The sequence below is a fragment of the Numida meleagris genome, chromosome 27 (assembly GCF_002078875.1).
Source record: "Numida meleagris isolate 19003 breed g44 Domestic line chromosome 27, NumMel1.0, whole genome shotgun sequence".
Classification (NCBI taxonomy): domain Eukaryota; kingdom Metazoa; phylum Chordata; class Aves; order Galliformes; family Numididae; genus Numida; species Numida meleagris.
Genome location: NC_034435.1, coordinates 955,094 through 966,429, shown reverse-complemented (window position 1 = coordinate 966,429; position 11,336 = coordinate 955,094). Strand labels below are relative to the sequence as shown.

At 65.0% G+C, this 11,336-nt stretch overlaps 3 protein-coding genes across 7 annotated transcripts in view; 2 read left to right on the top strand and 1 right to left on the bottom strand.

Annotated features, from left to right (window-relative positions):
• HMG20B (high mobility group 20B) overlaps nt 1-4,387 on the top strand; it is a 4,819-nt gene extending 432 nt beyond the window's left edge. For 3 of the 4 annotated variants that reach the window (XM_021378619.1, XM_021378618.1, XM_021378620.1), the window contains exons 2-10: nt 351-417; nt 1,508-1,613; nt 1,821-2,024; nt 2,326-2,446; nt 2,550-2,602; nt 2,795-2,870; nt 2,945-3,160; nt 3,456-3,588; nt 3,703-4,387. In XM_021378619.1, the coding sequence (XP_021234294.1) occupies nt 380-417; nt 1,508-1,613; nt 1,821-2,024; nt 2,326-2,446; nt 2,550-2,602; nt 2,795-2,870; nt 2,945-3,160; nt 3,456-3,588; nt 3,703-3,715 (960 nt within the window). In that variant the 5' untranslated portion in view covers nt 351-379 and the 3' untranslated portion in view covers nt 3,716-4,387. Of the gene's footprint in view, nt 1-7; nt 51-350; nt 418-1,507; nt 1,614-1,820; nt 2,025-2,325; nt 2,447-2,549; nt 2,603-2,794; nt 2,871-2,944; nt 3,161-3,455; nt 3,589-3,702 lie in introns of those variants that run through there. The other variant, XM_021378617.1, reaches the window with a different exon arrangement.
• Nucleotides 4,501-6,669, top strand: GIPC3 (GIPC PDZ domain containing family member 3). Of its 2 annotated transcripts, XM_021378616.1 has the most exons (6): nt 4,501-4,992; nt 5,068-5,253; nt 5,424-5,604; nt 6,126-6,241; nt 6,331-6,412; nt 6,483-6,669. In XM_021378616.1, the coding sequence occupies exons 1-6, from the start codon at nt 4,735-4,737 to the stop codon at nt 6,632-6,634; spliced, it is 975 nt and encodes a 324-aa protein (XP_021234291.1). In that variant the 5' UTR covers nt 4,501-4,734; the 3' UTR covers nt 6,635-6,669. The 2 variants fall into 2 exon arrangements, with proteins under 2 accessions (XP_021234291.1, XP_021234290.1); XM_021378615.1 differs by having other exon boundaries at nt 4,501-5,253.
• Nucleotides 6,780-11,336, bottom strand: part of TBXA2R (thromboxane A2 receptor) — a 5,573-nt gene continuing 1,016 nt past the window's right edge. Inside the window, exons 2-4 of the mRNA XM_021378614.1 lie at nt 10,530-10,589; nt 8,307-9,205; nt 6,780-7,292 (exon numbers count right to left, since the gene is read on the bottom strand). Coding sequence (XP_021234289.1) covers nt 6,906-7,292; nt 8,307-9,131 — 1,212 coding nt within the window. The 5' untranslated portion in view covers nt 9,132-9,205; nt 10,530-10,589 and the 3' untranslated portion in view covers nt 6,780-6,905. The remainder of the gene's footprint in view (nt 7,293-8,306; nt 9,206-10,529; nt 10,590-11,336) is intronic.

Sequence of the window (11,336 nt, the reverse complement as noted above, 5' to 3'; positions counted from 1 at the left end):
TGGAGGGGAGCAATGGGGGTGAATGGGGGCCCCTGGGGAGGGTAATGGAGGTGAGTGAGGCCCCTGGGGGGGGCGGGACTAAGGGGCGTGAATGGGGGCCGTGGGGGGAGGCTGATGATGAGTGGGTGTCCCGAGGGGGGAGATTTCTGGGAGTGAACAGGGGTCCGTGGTGGGAACGGCTGGGGGTGAATGGGCGCCCTGGGAGGCTCTGGGTTCTGGAGGTTGGGGTGGGCTGGCTGCGGGGGCTTGGGGGCCCTGGGGGTTGCTCGGCCCAGCGGGGGCTGAGCCGGGGGCTGTGGCTTCAGCGGCCCCCAGGGACCCCAAGTGATGTCTGCGGGTTCGTCCCTCAGGGTCTGACGCCGAGCGACCCTGGCAGCCCATGGCCCACAGCGCGAAGCAGCCGCCCGCAGTGATGCTGTAAGTGCCCCCGCTGAGCCACCCCCAGCTGCCGGGCTGACCTGCCCCCCCCATCCCTGCCAGCCTCGGGGCCCTCCCCATAGGGCCTGGTGTACAATAACACACCTGGTGGGATTCAGACCAGTGGGGTCTCCGTTCATTTTGGGTGCACAGCACCACGCTCTGCCTGTCACCCACCCCGAGGACATCTCAGCTGCGTGGGGCAGCGGTGCCCGAGGGGCTGCACTGCGAGCAGGACCCTGCCTGGAACGCACTGACTTTCCAAAGCGTCCTCCGGCACGACAGGAATCTGGGGGAGGCTGAGCCTGGCAGCTCTCAGCACATTCCATGGTGTAACTGTAGGTTCGTTAGGGCTGATAACGAAGAGCTGAGGCCTCCCGGAGCCCCGGGAATTGTTTTCCCATGAAACACAACGTTTGTACTCCATCTCATAAGCTTTGGTGGGAACAGTCAGCCCAGCACCACTGTCCCATACAGAAAGGGCCCCACCAAAGCCATGGCCACATTAATTATACCTCACGTGGGATAACCCGATGGGCTGGGGGTTCTGTGCAGAGCTGGATTCACACCATGCGTGTGGTGTGACCAAGGAACGCGACAAACCACGGGGCCAGCCCGAATCCGTCCAGCTTTGAGCATGCATCCAAATTTCCTCTCCCTCGGGGGGCTTGTGCTGACCCCGTGCTGTCTCATATACCTTGTGACTTTGCTGAAAGTGTAAATTAATGATGTTTGCATGCAAAGCCGGCGCCCTTCACGCTCCCCCCCCCTTCCAGCTGTGGTGTAGTTGGGTGTGTGATCGCAGGATGCACGCAGCCCAGGGTCGCTGTGTCTGGGCAGCACGTCCCATCCTGCTGCTGGATCAAAGGGGCCACGGTGCCACGGGCAGGAGCTGGGGATAATTGGTGCCGCAGGAGATGCTGTGGTGTGGGTAGCGCTGCTCAGCACGGTGCTGTGGGGCTGCTGGGTCGTGCGGTGATGGTTGTTGGAGCTGGGCTTTGGGCTCTGATTGGGTTGGCTGCTGCTGGGGATGTTGCAGTGGAACCCAGTGGTCCCGCAGCCCTTCCTGATGGCCGCTCTCTGTCTGCAGGCACGGCACAGGCAAGGCTCAGCATGGCAACTTCCTGGTGGCCATCAAACAGGAGAAAGGAGAGGGAGCTCGTGCCAGTGGTGAGAAGCCGCACGGCGAGGAGGAGGTGAGCAGGGGTCTCTAAGGTCCCTTCCTGCACAACCCATCCCGCCCCATCCCAGAGCTGGGGCTGCCCCTCAGCTCGCCCAGGCTGAGCTGTGCTGCAGAGTTGGGCAAACCCAGGGCCAGGACTGAGGCTTGGAGCACAGCGTCCTGCGCTCCCACCAACTCCCACTTGTCCTTTTATTGCCCCTGTACATCCTTGGGACACCAGCCAGTGAAGAAGAGGGGCTGGCCTAAGGGCAAGAAGAGGAAGAAGATCCTTCCCAACGGCCCCAAGGCCCCGGTGACAGGCTACGTGCGATTCCTGAACGAGCGGCGTGAGCAGATCCGCACGCAGCACCCTGACCTGCCCTTCCCAGAGATCACCAAGATGCTGGGGGCTGAGTGGAGCAAGCTGCAGCTCTCAGAGAAGCAGGTACCAGGAGTTCCCTCAGCTGGGGGCTGGCACATCCCCTTGTCCCTGTGGGGCAGCGCTCTCCGTGGGGTCCTGCACCTTCCAGCTCCTTCTGGGAGCTCCACCCCTCTGCTGGGAATGGCTGTGCCCCATCTTGGTGTGTTTGGAAGCTGAGTTCTTTGCGTACATGGGGTCTGGGCACCAAAAGCGTTTGCTGGGAGCCTGTCCCAGTGCTGCTGGGCCTCGAGGAATGGGATGGGGTCACCCTGGGGAGCTGCTGCTGGGCTGGGCTGAGCCAGGCTGAGTGCTGCTGTGGCCGTAGCGCTATCTGGACGAAGCAGAGCGGGAGAAGCAGCAGTACATGAAGGAGCTGCGGGAATACCAGCAGTCGGAAGCCTACAAGATGTGCACGGAGAAAATCCAGGAGAAAAAGATCAAAAAAGGTGTGCTGCGTCGGTGCCCTTTGCTCGGGACGCAGCCCGGGGCTGCTGGGGGGGGGCTGCCCTGTGGGGAGCTCCTGGGGGTAACTCAATTTCTCCTTCCCAGAGGACGCCGGCTCTGCGGCAGCGAACGCCCTGCTGAATGGGCACCCGCACAAGGTAAGGCTCTGGGGGCCGTGTGGGGAGACTGAGGTGTGGGCTCCAGGACTCCAGTTCCCACTGAAATAGAGCCTGGAGCTGCAGGAGGCGGCACGCAGCCATCCCCTGCCTGCCACCTCCTCATCCTCACGGTGGGGGCATGGGGTGGGACATGGGGTCCCCTCGTCTGACTCCTCCCCTGCTGCCCCCCAGGCTGGCGAGTGCAGCGACGCCTTCTCCACCTTCGACGTTCCCATCTTCACTGAGGAGTTCTTGGACCAAAACAAAGGTGAGGGGCTGGGGAAGGGGCTGAGTTCGGTGTGGGGGTCGCTGAGCCCCGCTGAGCCCGCTCTGTCCCTGCAGCCCGGGAGGCCGAGCTGCGGCGCCTGCGGAAGATGAACACGGAGTTTGAGGAGCAGAACGCCATCCTGCAGAAGCACACGGAGAGCATGAACTGTGCCAAGGAGAAGCTGGAGCAGGAGCTGGCGCAGGAGGAGAGGCAGACGCTGGCCCTGCAGCAGCAGCTGCAGTCGGTGCGGCAGGCGCTCACCACCAGCTTCGCCTCCCTCCCCATCCCCGGTGAGCGCGGGGCAGCGCCGGTGCCAGCGGGGACCATCGAGGGGACAGCGGTGGGGCAGGGATGGGTGCCCATCTGGTGGGAGGAGACCCTGGAGCATCCCCCGGGGTGGGAAGGTGGGGCGGCTTCCCTGTAGTGGGTTACAACGGGCGCACAGCTCTGCAAGGCAGCTGTTACCCAAATCCTTTTGTTCCTGGGTCCGCCTCGATGCGCGCTCTGCTCCTGCAGGAGGTGGGACCCCACAGTCGGGGTCTCACCCCACTATGGACGGGGGCTTACTGAGCTGCTGCCCCACAGGCACTGGGGAAACCCCGACGCTGAGCACCCTGGACTTCTACATGGCCAAGCTGCACAGCGCCATCGAGAGCAACCCGCTGCAGCACGAGAAGCTGGTGGTTCGCATCAAGGAGATCCTGTCCCGCATAGCCAGGTGGGTCCTGTGTGTCCTGGCGTGGCTGCAGGGAGGGTTTGGGGTGTCCCCACGCAGCGGTGGGACAGGAAGGCAGATCTCCCGTTACTTGGCATTGCGTTCCTCTCTCTGCAGTGAACATTTGTGAAAGAGGACCAGTCCCTGCCGGAGCCCGGGGCCGGCTGGACCGCGGCTCTGTCCCTTGGAGCTCATGCAAGGGACAGTCCCTGCTGGGGGTCCGGCTGCATCCCCCGCACCCCGGGGCGGCCCCAGCCCCGCAGCGGTGACATCTGAGGACCTCGAGCTTCTGGGGACCAGCACGAGCATCCCCCTGCCCACCTGGGAGCAGGACGGCAGCTTCACCCAGGGCGTCTTGAGGCTGCGTGGCTGCTTTATTTAATCTTCCCCCTTCCCCTCGCTGCTGCCCGTGGGTGCCTTCAGCTCCGTGTCCCCTGCCTGCCCACTCCTTCCCCGTGCTATGGGACCAGGCAGGGCAGCTCCTTCCCCTTCATGCTGGGGAGGAGCGGGGCTCAAATCCCTTCCTCCCTGCCCTCGTGGGACCACCGTGACGGCAGCCGCGTCCTCGCCACGCTGTGCCGGCCCTGGGGCTGCCCGTCACTAATCTCAGATGGTGTCATTAGAGAGTGTCTTATTTTCTTACTAGCACTACGTGGATCCTTCCCTGGGTTTAACCCAGGGCTGGGGGCCGACCCCCTTTCTCTCGCCTGCAAGGTTGGTGTTCTTTCCGTAGAGAAGTCTCCTGGTTGCCATCTCATGGTGGCTGCTTGGCTTGGGATGGAGATGGGAGTGAATAAATTTGGAAAAAAAAAAAAAAAAAACGTTGGAATTTGTGCGTTTGTGCTCGGGATGGGCTCCAAGGCGGCTCTGGGCGCCCTTCATCCTCATTTCCCGACCCCGTCCTTTATCCTGGTGTCCCCCCGTCCTTTATCCTCGTGTCTTTGGCTCGCTGCTCCGTGCTGCCCCATGACTTCGAGGGCGATGGCCCCAGGCTCCTCGTTCCTGCATCCAGGCCGCAGCCGCCGCTCTCCCGCTGGACGTGGCCCCGCTCACCCGATCTCCAGGGCCGCCCCGTGCACCGGATCGGGTTCCCAGCTCCGGGATCGCCTTACGAGCGGTGCCCATCCATAATTCAGCACCGGCGGCGAGATGCGGCGAGCGGGCAGGCGCGGCAGGCAGGCCCAGGAGGACTGCCCCATGGAGAACGGCGTGGGGCGGGAGCCGGGGGTCCCCGAGCCGCCCCCCACCGAGGGCACCTCGGCCCCACGGCCGCCCCGCGCCCGCCCTCGCCTGGTGTTCCGCACGCAGCTGGCACACGGCAGCCCCACGGCGCGCATCGAGGGCTTCACCAACGTCAAGGAGCTGTACGGGAAGATCGCCGAGGTGTTCGGCATCTCGCCCACCGAGGTGAGGGGCCGGGGCCGGAGGGTGACGCCGATCCCGGGGCCGTCCCCAGCGGCGGTGACGGGGCGCTGGGGGCAGATCCTCTTTTGCACGCTCAACACGCACAAAGTGGACATGCAGAAGCTGCTGGGGGGGCAGATCGGGCTGGAGGATTTCATCTTCGCCCACGTCCGCGGCGAAACCAAGGAGGTGGAGGTGACCAAGACCGAGGACGCGCTGGGGCTCACCATCACGGACAACGGCGCTGGCTACGCCTTCATCAAGGTGAACACGTGTGGGGCTGAGCGGTGGGGGTCCATGGGCCCGCCCTGCCCTGGGGGTGCCCACCCGCACGGTGCGTTTCGGGGTCTCCCTGCCTAATCCCGAAGGAAATCGGCGCGTGGAGGGGTGGGATGGGGGTGTCACTGTGTGCACCCCCCCCCTCCTCCCCGCAGCGAATCAAGGAGGGGAGCATCATCAACCGCCTCCAGACGGTGTGCGTGGGCGACAGCATCGAGGCCATCAACGACCACACCATCGTGGGCTGCCGGCACTACGAGGTGGCCCGCATGCTGCGCGAGCTGCCCCGCGCACAGCCCTTCACCCTGCGCCTGGTGCAGCCCAAAAAGGCCTTCGGTGAGTGAGGCGGGGGCTGCTCTGCCCGGAGACCCCTGGGGGGGGGGGCACACCCCCACATTGCCTGCACAGCCCAAGCTGCCTCTGCAACTGCCCTTAGTTCACAGTGTGCTCTGCCCTGCATGCCCACAAGCACCCTGTGCACACCTCCACCCACCCCATTCTTCCCCCATGGGCGTCCCTGCGTGGATTGCCCCATGGTACCTTCCTTGTGCATGCCCCATAGCGTCCGGGAGAGCCTTGGACGTCCATCCTTGGGTGTTCTTGGTCATCCGTGGGTCTCCAACTTTGTCCATTCTTGGTCGTCCTTGGACATCCATAGTTGGATATTCTTGATTATCCCTGGATGTCCATGACCACCCTTGGATGTCCACCCGTACCCGTTCTTGGTCATCCTTGGGTGTCCATCACTGGGTGGACGTCCATCATTTTTGGACATCCTTGGTCATCCTCCATCACCCTTGCCCCCTCTTCTTGGACATCCGCCCCTGGGCCCCCTCCCACCCCCCCACGGGGCGCAGACATGATCGGGCAGAGGACGCGGAGCAGCAGCAAGTGCCCGCCCGAGAGCTGCGTGTCCAGCGGGAAGGAGACGCTGCGGCTGCGTGCGCAGGGCCCGGCCATGCTGCAGGAGGGGGTAAGATGCCCCCAGCCCCCCCGCACCAATCTGGGGGGGACGTGCATCACGGGGTGACCCCACGCTTGGCGTCCCGCTCCCACCCGCAGCCCAGCACCGTAGAGGAGGAGGCCGCGCGCCGCGTGGACGACCTTCTAGAGAGCTACATGGGCATCCGCGACTGCGAGCTGGGTGAGTGCTGCTCCGTGCCCCCCCTCTGCCCTTGCACCCGCCTCCCACCCTGACCCTGCTCCTCCTGCAGCTGCGACCATGGTGGAGATGGCGAAGTGCAGCCCCGCTGCCGCCGCGCTCGCCTGCGCCCTCGACTCAGTGCTGGGAGAGTTCGCCTTCCCCCAGGAGTTCGTGGCCGAGGTGTGGGCAGCTGTCTGCAGCCCCTGCAGTGGGCAGGAGTAGCCGGGGGGCAGCCAGGTCCCCCCCTTCCATGTTGCCCACCTGGGGGTGGCGGTGCTGCTGGGGGTCCCCACCCGGCACCCCTTGCACACACAGACTGGGGGTGTGTGGGGCCGGTGTGGGGCTGGGGGTGCCCGTGCCCCCTGCATCCCATGGGGCACACAGTGCTGCACAAGCTGTGCTTTATTGGGGGCTCGCAGAGCAGGATGGGGGGGGAGGGGGGAAACAACTCCATGCCCGCCCCATCGGGTACCCCCATCCCCTCCCACTGCGCTCAGCTCCTGCAGCTGCAAGGTGAAAAACAATAATAATAAAAAAAACCAAACCAAACCTCCGTCACCAATGGGTTGCACGTATCCCCATCCCATGTGGTGGGGGGGGGGGGGCCCCACTTTTGCAGCCGCCCCTCCTGGGTGAGCTTGCGGCGCAGGGAGGGGTTGAGGACGGGGTAGAGGGAGAGCAGGGAAGGCCGCGAGCGCAGCCCCGGGTGCAGGCGCTGCAGCACGGCGCGGCGGAACAGGATGTACACCCAGGGGTCCAGGATCTGGTTCCAGGTGACCATGCGGATGTAGATGAGCAGCAGCTGCTGCGTCTGCCCCGGCAGCACCTGGAGGGGATCGCCCGCCCGCAGCTGCTGGAGGGTGGTCTGGATGATGAAGATCTGGGGGGAGAGGGGAGGGGTCACCTTTTGGAGGAGCCCCAAAAGAGGGGGGGGATGTGGGGGCTTCACCAGGACACGAGTTCCCAGCGGAGGGGCGGTGGGGGCATATCTAGACTTGGAGTCTCAGCCACACGGACACCAGGACCCAGGACATCTCCATGAGCGACAACTGGGGACACTGAAACTCGGGACGTCGCCTGGAGAGGCAATGGGGGGCACCCCAGGAGGGACAAGGGGGGCACATGAAGACTGGTGGCCTCACTCAGGGGGACATGAAGATGCACCAAGACCAAGGACCTCACCACAAGGGACGCTTGGGGACATCGAGACCAAGGACCTCAGCCAAAGGGACGTGAGGACACACCAAGAACCAGGGCACCCATGAGGGACACTGGGGACACCAAGAGACACAGCCTCACCAGAAGGGACACAAGGACACGGAGCCCTAACGAGGAGGGACATGGAGGGACACCAAGACCCAGAGTCTCAACAGGGGGATGTGGTGGGGACACCAAAATGTGGGGCCTCGTCACGAGGGATCAAGGAGGTCACCAAAACCACAGGGCTTCACCAAGAGGCACAGAGGTGATACACGGAGACCTGGGGTCTCGTGAGGAGGGACACAGATCCCCAGGGCCACAACACAAGGGACATGCAGGGGGACACCAAAACCTGTGGCCTCACCAGGAGAGGTGGGGCACGAGGAGGGACGTGGGGAGGACATTAAAACCACAGAGCCCCACCAGGAGGGACGTGGGGAGGACTTCAGGACCACAGGACCCAACAGGAGGGACACAAGGGACATCTGGAGCCCCACCAGGAGGGCTGCTGGGGCACCAGGAGGGACACAGGGAGGACACCAGGACTGCAGGACCCCACCAGTAGGGATACCCAAGAACCCACCAGGAGGGACACGGGGAGGACACCGAGACCAGAGCACCCTACCAGGAGGGACACCCCAAGCCCCCACCAACCAGGAGGGCCACGAGGGCCACCCCAAGCCCAGCACCTCACCAGCAGCGGCATCCAGCAGATGGTGGCGATGACCATGATGCCCAGCAGCTGCACCATCATCTCCACCTCGCTGTCGCGTCGCCGCTGCACCGACTCGCGGTCGTGGTAGACGCGGCACAAGGTGACCACGCTGACCGTGTTGAAGACGAAGGAGAGCAGCACGGAGCAGACGCCCAGCAGGGCGAAGAGCAGGCAGAAGACGACGTTGCCGGCGTCGGGCAGGAGGGTGAGGAAGCACCAGGAGCCGGGGTACTGCAGCGTGTACCGCCCCAAGCCCAGCACCGGCAGCAGCCCCAGCGCGCAGGAGAAGCCCCACACCATCCCCACGATGGCCCACGCGCGGCGCTTGGAGACGGAGGTGGAGCGCGAGAAGGGGCGGTTGATGCCCACGAACCTCTCGCCGGCCATGGTGGCCCCCAGGAGCAGCGGGCACTGCCCGAAGAACACCATGGAGAAGCCGAGGAAGTTGCAGAGGTGGCAGCCGGGGTCCACCTGGGCCCAGTTGAACTTGGTGAAGTGGTACGGGATGATGACGGCGGCGGTCACCAGCAGCCCCATGAAGTCCGTCACCACCAGCCCGCAGAGGAAGACGAGGAAGGAGGAGCGCGAGCGGCTGCTGAGCTGGCGGGAGGAGCTGAGCAGCACGTAGAGGGCGAAGAGGTTGGAGCAGAGCCCGATGAGGCCGAAGGCGGTGGAGAACCACGGCGAGGTGATGGCTCCATCCTGCGTCGCGTTGAGGCTGAGGCTGAGGTTCACCACCCCGAAACAGGTTTGGGGTTGGCTGGCCAGGCTCACGTTGGGGGGCTCCGTGTCCCCCCACCCCATCCTGGTGGCCTCAAGCGCCCTCCAAACTGGGCTCCATGGCGCGTTCCCGGTGCTGGTACTGATCCCACCGAGCTCTGTGGGGATAAGGGGAGGGTTAGGGGCCAGGAGTCTCACTCCGACCCTAACCCTGCTTCTGACCCTGACCTTAACACTGACCCTAACCCTGACCCCGGCACTAACCCTGACCCTATCAAAGGTCCCCCACCCGGAGCCCGCGGATGTGGGGTGCCCCATGGGGTGCTGACGCCCCAGCCCTACAGCTGGCCGGGATTAACCGTCCCCTCTGCGTCACCGGGCCAAGAGCCACCGGGGCAGCAGCCACCAATCGCCACGTGCTCATTGTTTGGAGCAGCGCGTGCTGCCAGCTGGGCTCCATCCCGTGCCGGGGGGGCTCATCCAAACCCCCATCCCTGCGGCGCTTTGGGGACACGGTCCCAGCTCCGCATGCCAAACCAGGGGGAGGATTAGCTTAAAAGCATCTCCCCCCCGTCCCTGTGCCTGTGGCCGGCGCCCACGTGGCGATTGCTCGACCGCAGGCGGACGTTCGCACCCGGAGCCGCGCGGCGCACGCGGCACCCACAGCATCACCGCGTGTCCCCGGCGTCCCCCGGCCCAGCGCTTCCAGCCCACGGGTGTGGGGATATGGGGCCGGGTTTCGCGTTCCCCACTCTCGGCTGGAGCTGGGGGTTTGTCACCAGGCTGTTGTGGGGCACCGAGTGCAGGGACAGCCGGTTTTGTCATTAGCAGTTTGTCATTGCTAATTAGCGCAGGCTGTTTGCAGACGGGGTGGTCCGGGATGGAATGGCGCTGCTCCCCACCCCATCCCGGAGGCACCGCGCACCCCAAAAATCAGGCACCCCCTGGAGCGGGCACCCAGGCACCAGATGCCTCCCCCATTTCTCCAGGGCACGGCTGAACGTGCCGCCCACCCCGTGCCCAAGCTGCTGGGTGCCACCTCCCCCTGCCCACCCACCTCTCAGGACCACGGCCCTAATGAGGCCCCACCGCAGCCAACCCAACCCCCGTGCGGTGCCCTATGGCTGTGGGGTCCCATCGCTGCCTGGAAGGAGCTGTGTCCCCGCGCCACGCTGCACCCCTGGGGGACCCACAGCCATGGGACGTCCCCAGCAGCCGAGCAGCCCTATGGGGCGCCCATGGGCCCAGCAAGAAGGGCCCCACTCCCCACGTGGGACTCCCGGTCGCTCTTCCCCACACCTCGTCCTGCAGCCAGGGACAGCCCTGCGCTCCTGGTGACACCGAGGGGACGTGGGGACGGACGGCCCCACAAGCTGTCGGGGCTGCACTTAGAGGGCATAAAATATTAATGAGAGCTCAATTAGCACCAGCAGGGCTGTAACAGAGCCAGAGAGAGCGGCAGAGCGGCGCGGAGGCACTTACGGGCAGGAATTCATGCACGGGGCAGAGGGTCCTCAGTCTGCGGTGTGGGGAAAGCGGCTCCTGCGGGGAACACACCCTGAGGTTGTGCCTCGGCCCCGCTGGGGGCACGGGGGCTGGTGGGAGACCCCGGGGGGCACAGCCCATGCTCCTAAGCGGCAGCCCTGAAATGCGTTGGCAGCTTCAGTGCGGGCTGGCGTGGGCATTAATGTGGTTTTTGGCATCGTGTGCGCCCACGGGATGGTGTTTTTCTGGGGATGAGCTGCACGGAGCGCAGAGCTGCGGGTCCCCACGTTGGGTCCCTCATGTCCCAGCCCCTCTCTTTGCTTTGAGATGCGCCCTGCGGTGCCCCCCGCCCGACGACCCCGACGCAGTGGACACGGCCGGGTGCACCATCCCCGCTGCCCTCTGTGCAGATCTGCTCAAGGCCGTCGGCCGGGACGGGAAATGCACCGACCACGTCACGCCAAGCTGGCAGCGCTCCAGGATCCCTCCCAGGACCCACAGCCATCAAAGCGATGGAGCCCGGAGCGGGGACTTCCAGGGGACATCCGGGCAGGAGACATCCATGGCACGCGGCCCCGCCGGCGGTGACACAAAGCACCTGTCCCCGTTGTGACCCATGGCAGGCGGCCCCATCCCCAACCCACCCCATTCCTATCCCATCTCAAACCCATCCTCATCCCCGTTCCATCCCCATCCCCATTCCAGTCCCATCCCATCCTCTCCGTTTTCCATTCCCATTCCCATTTCCATCCCAATCCCACCCATCCCCAACCCATCCTCATCCCTTCCCACCTCCCCAATCCA

Excerpts from the sequence above, each read along its gene's own strand:
- GIPC3 (XM_021378615.1), top strand. The coding sequence starts at position 4,735 with ATGCGGCGAGCGGGCAGGCGCGGCAGGCAGGCCCAGGAGGACTGCCCC. Across the intron at positions 5,254-5,423 it reads CTGGCTACGCCTTCATCAAG|CGAATCAAGGAGGGGAGCAT; the intron begins GTGAACACGTGT and ends TCCTCCCCGCAG. Across the intron at positions 5,605-6,125 it reads GCAGCCCAAAAAGGCCTTCG|ACATGATCGGGCAGAGGACG; the intron begins GTGAGTGAGGCG and ends CACGGGGCGCAG.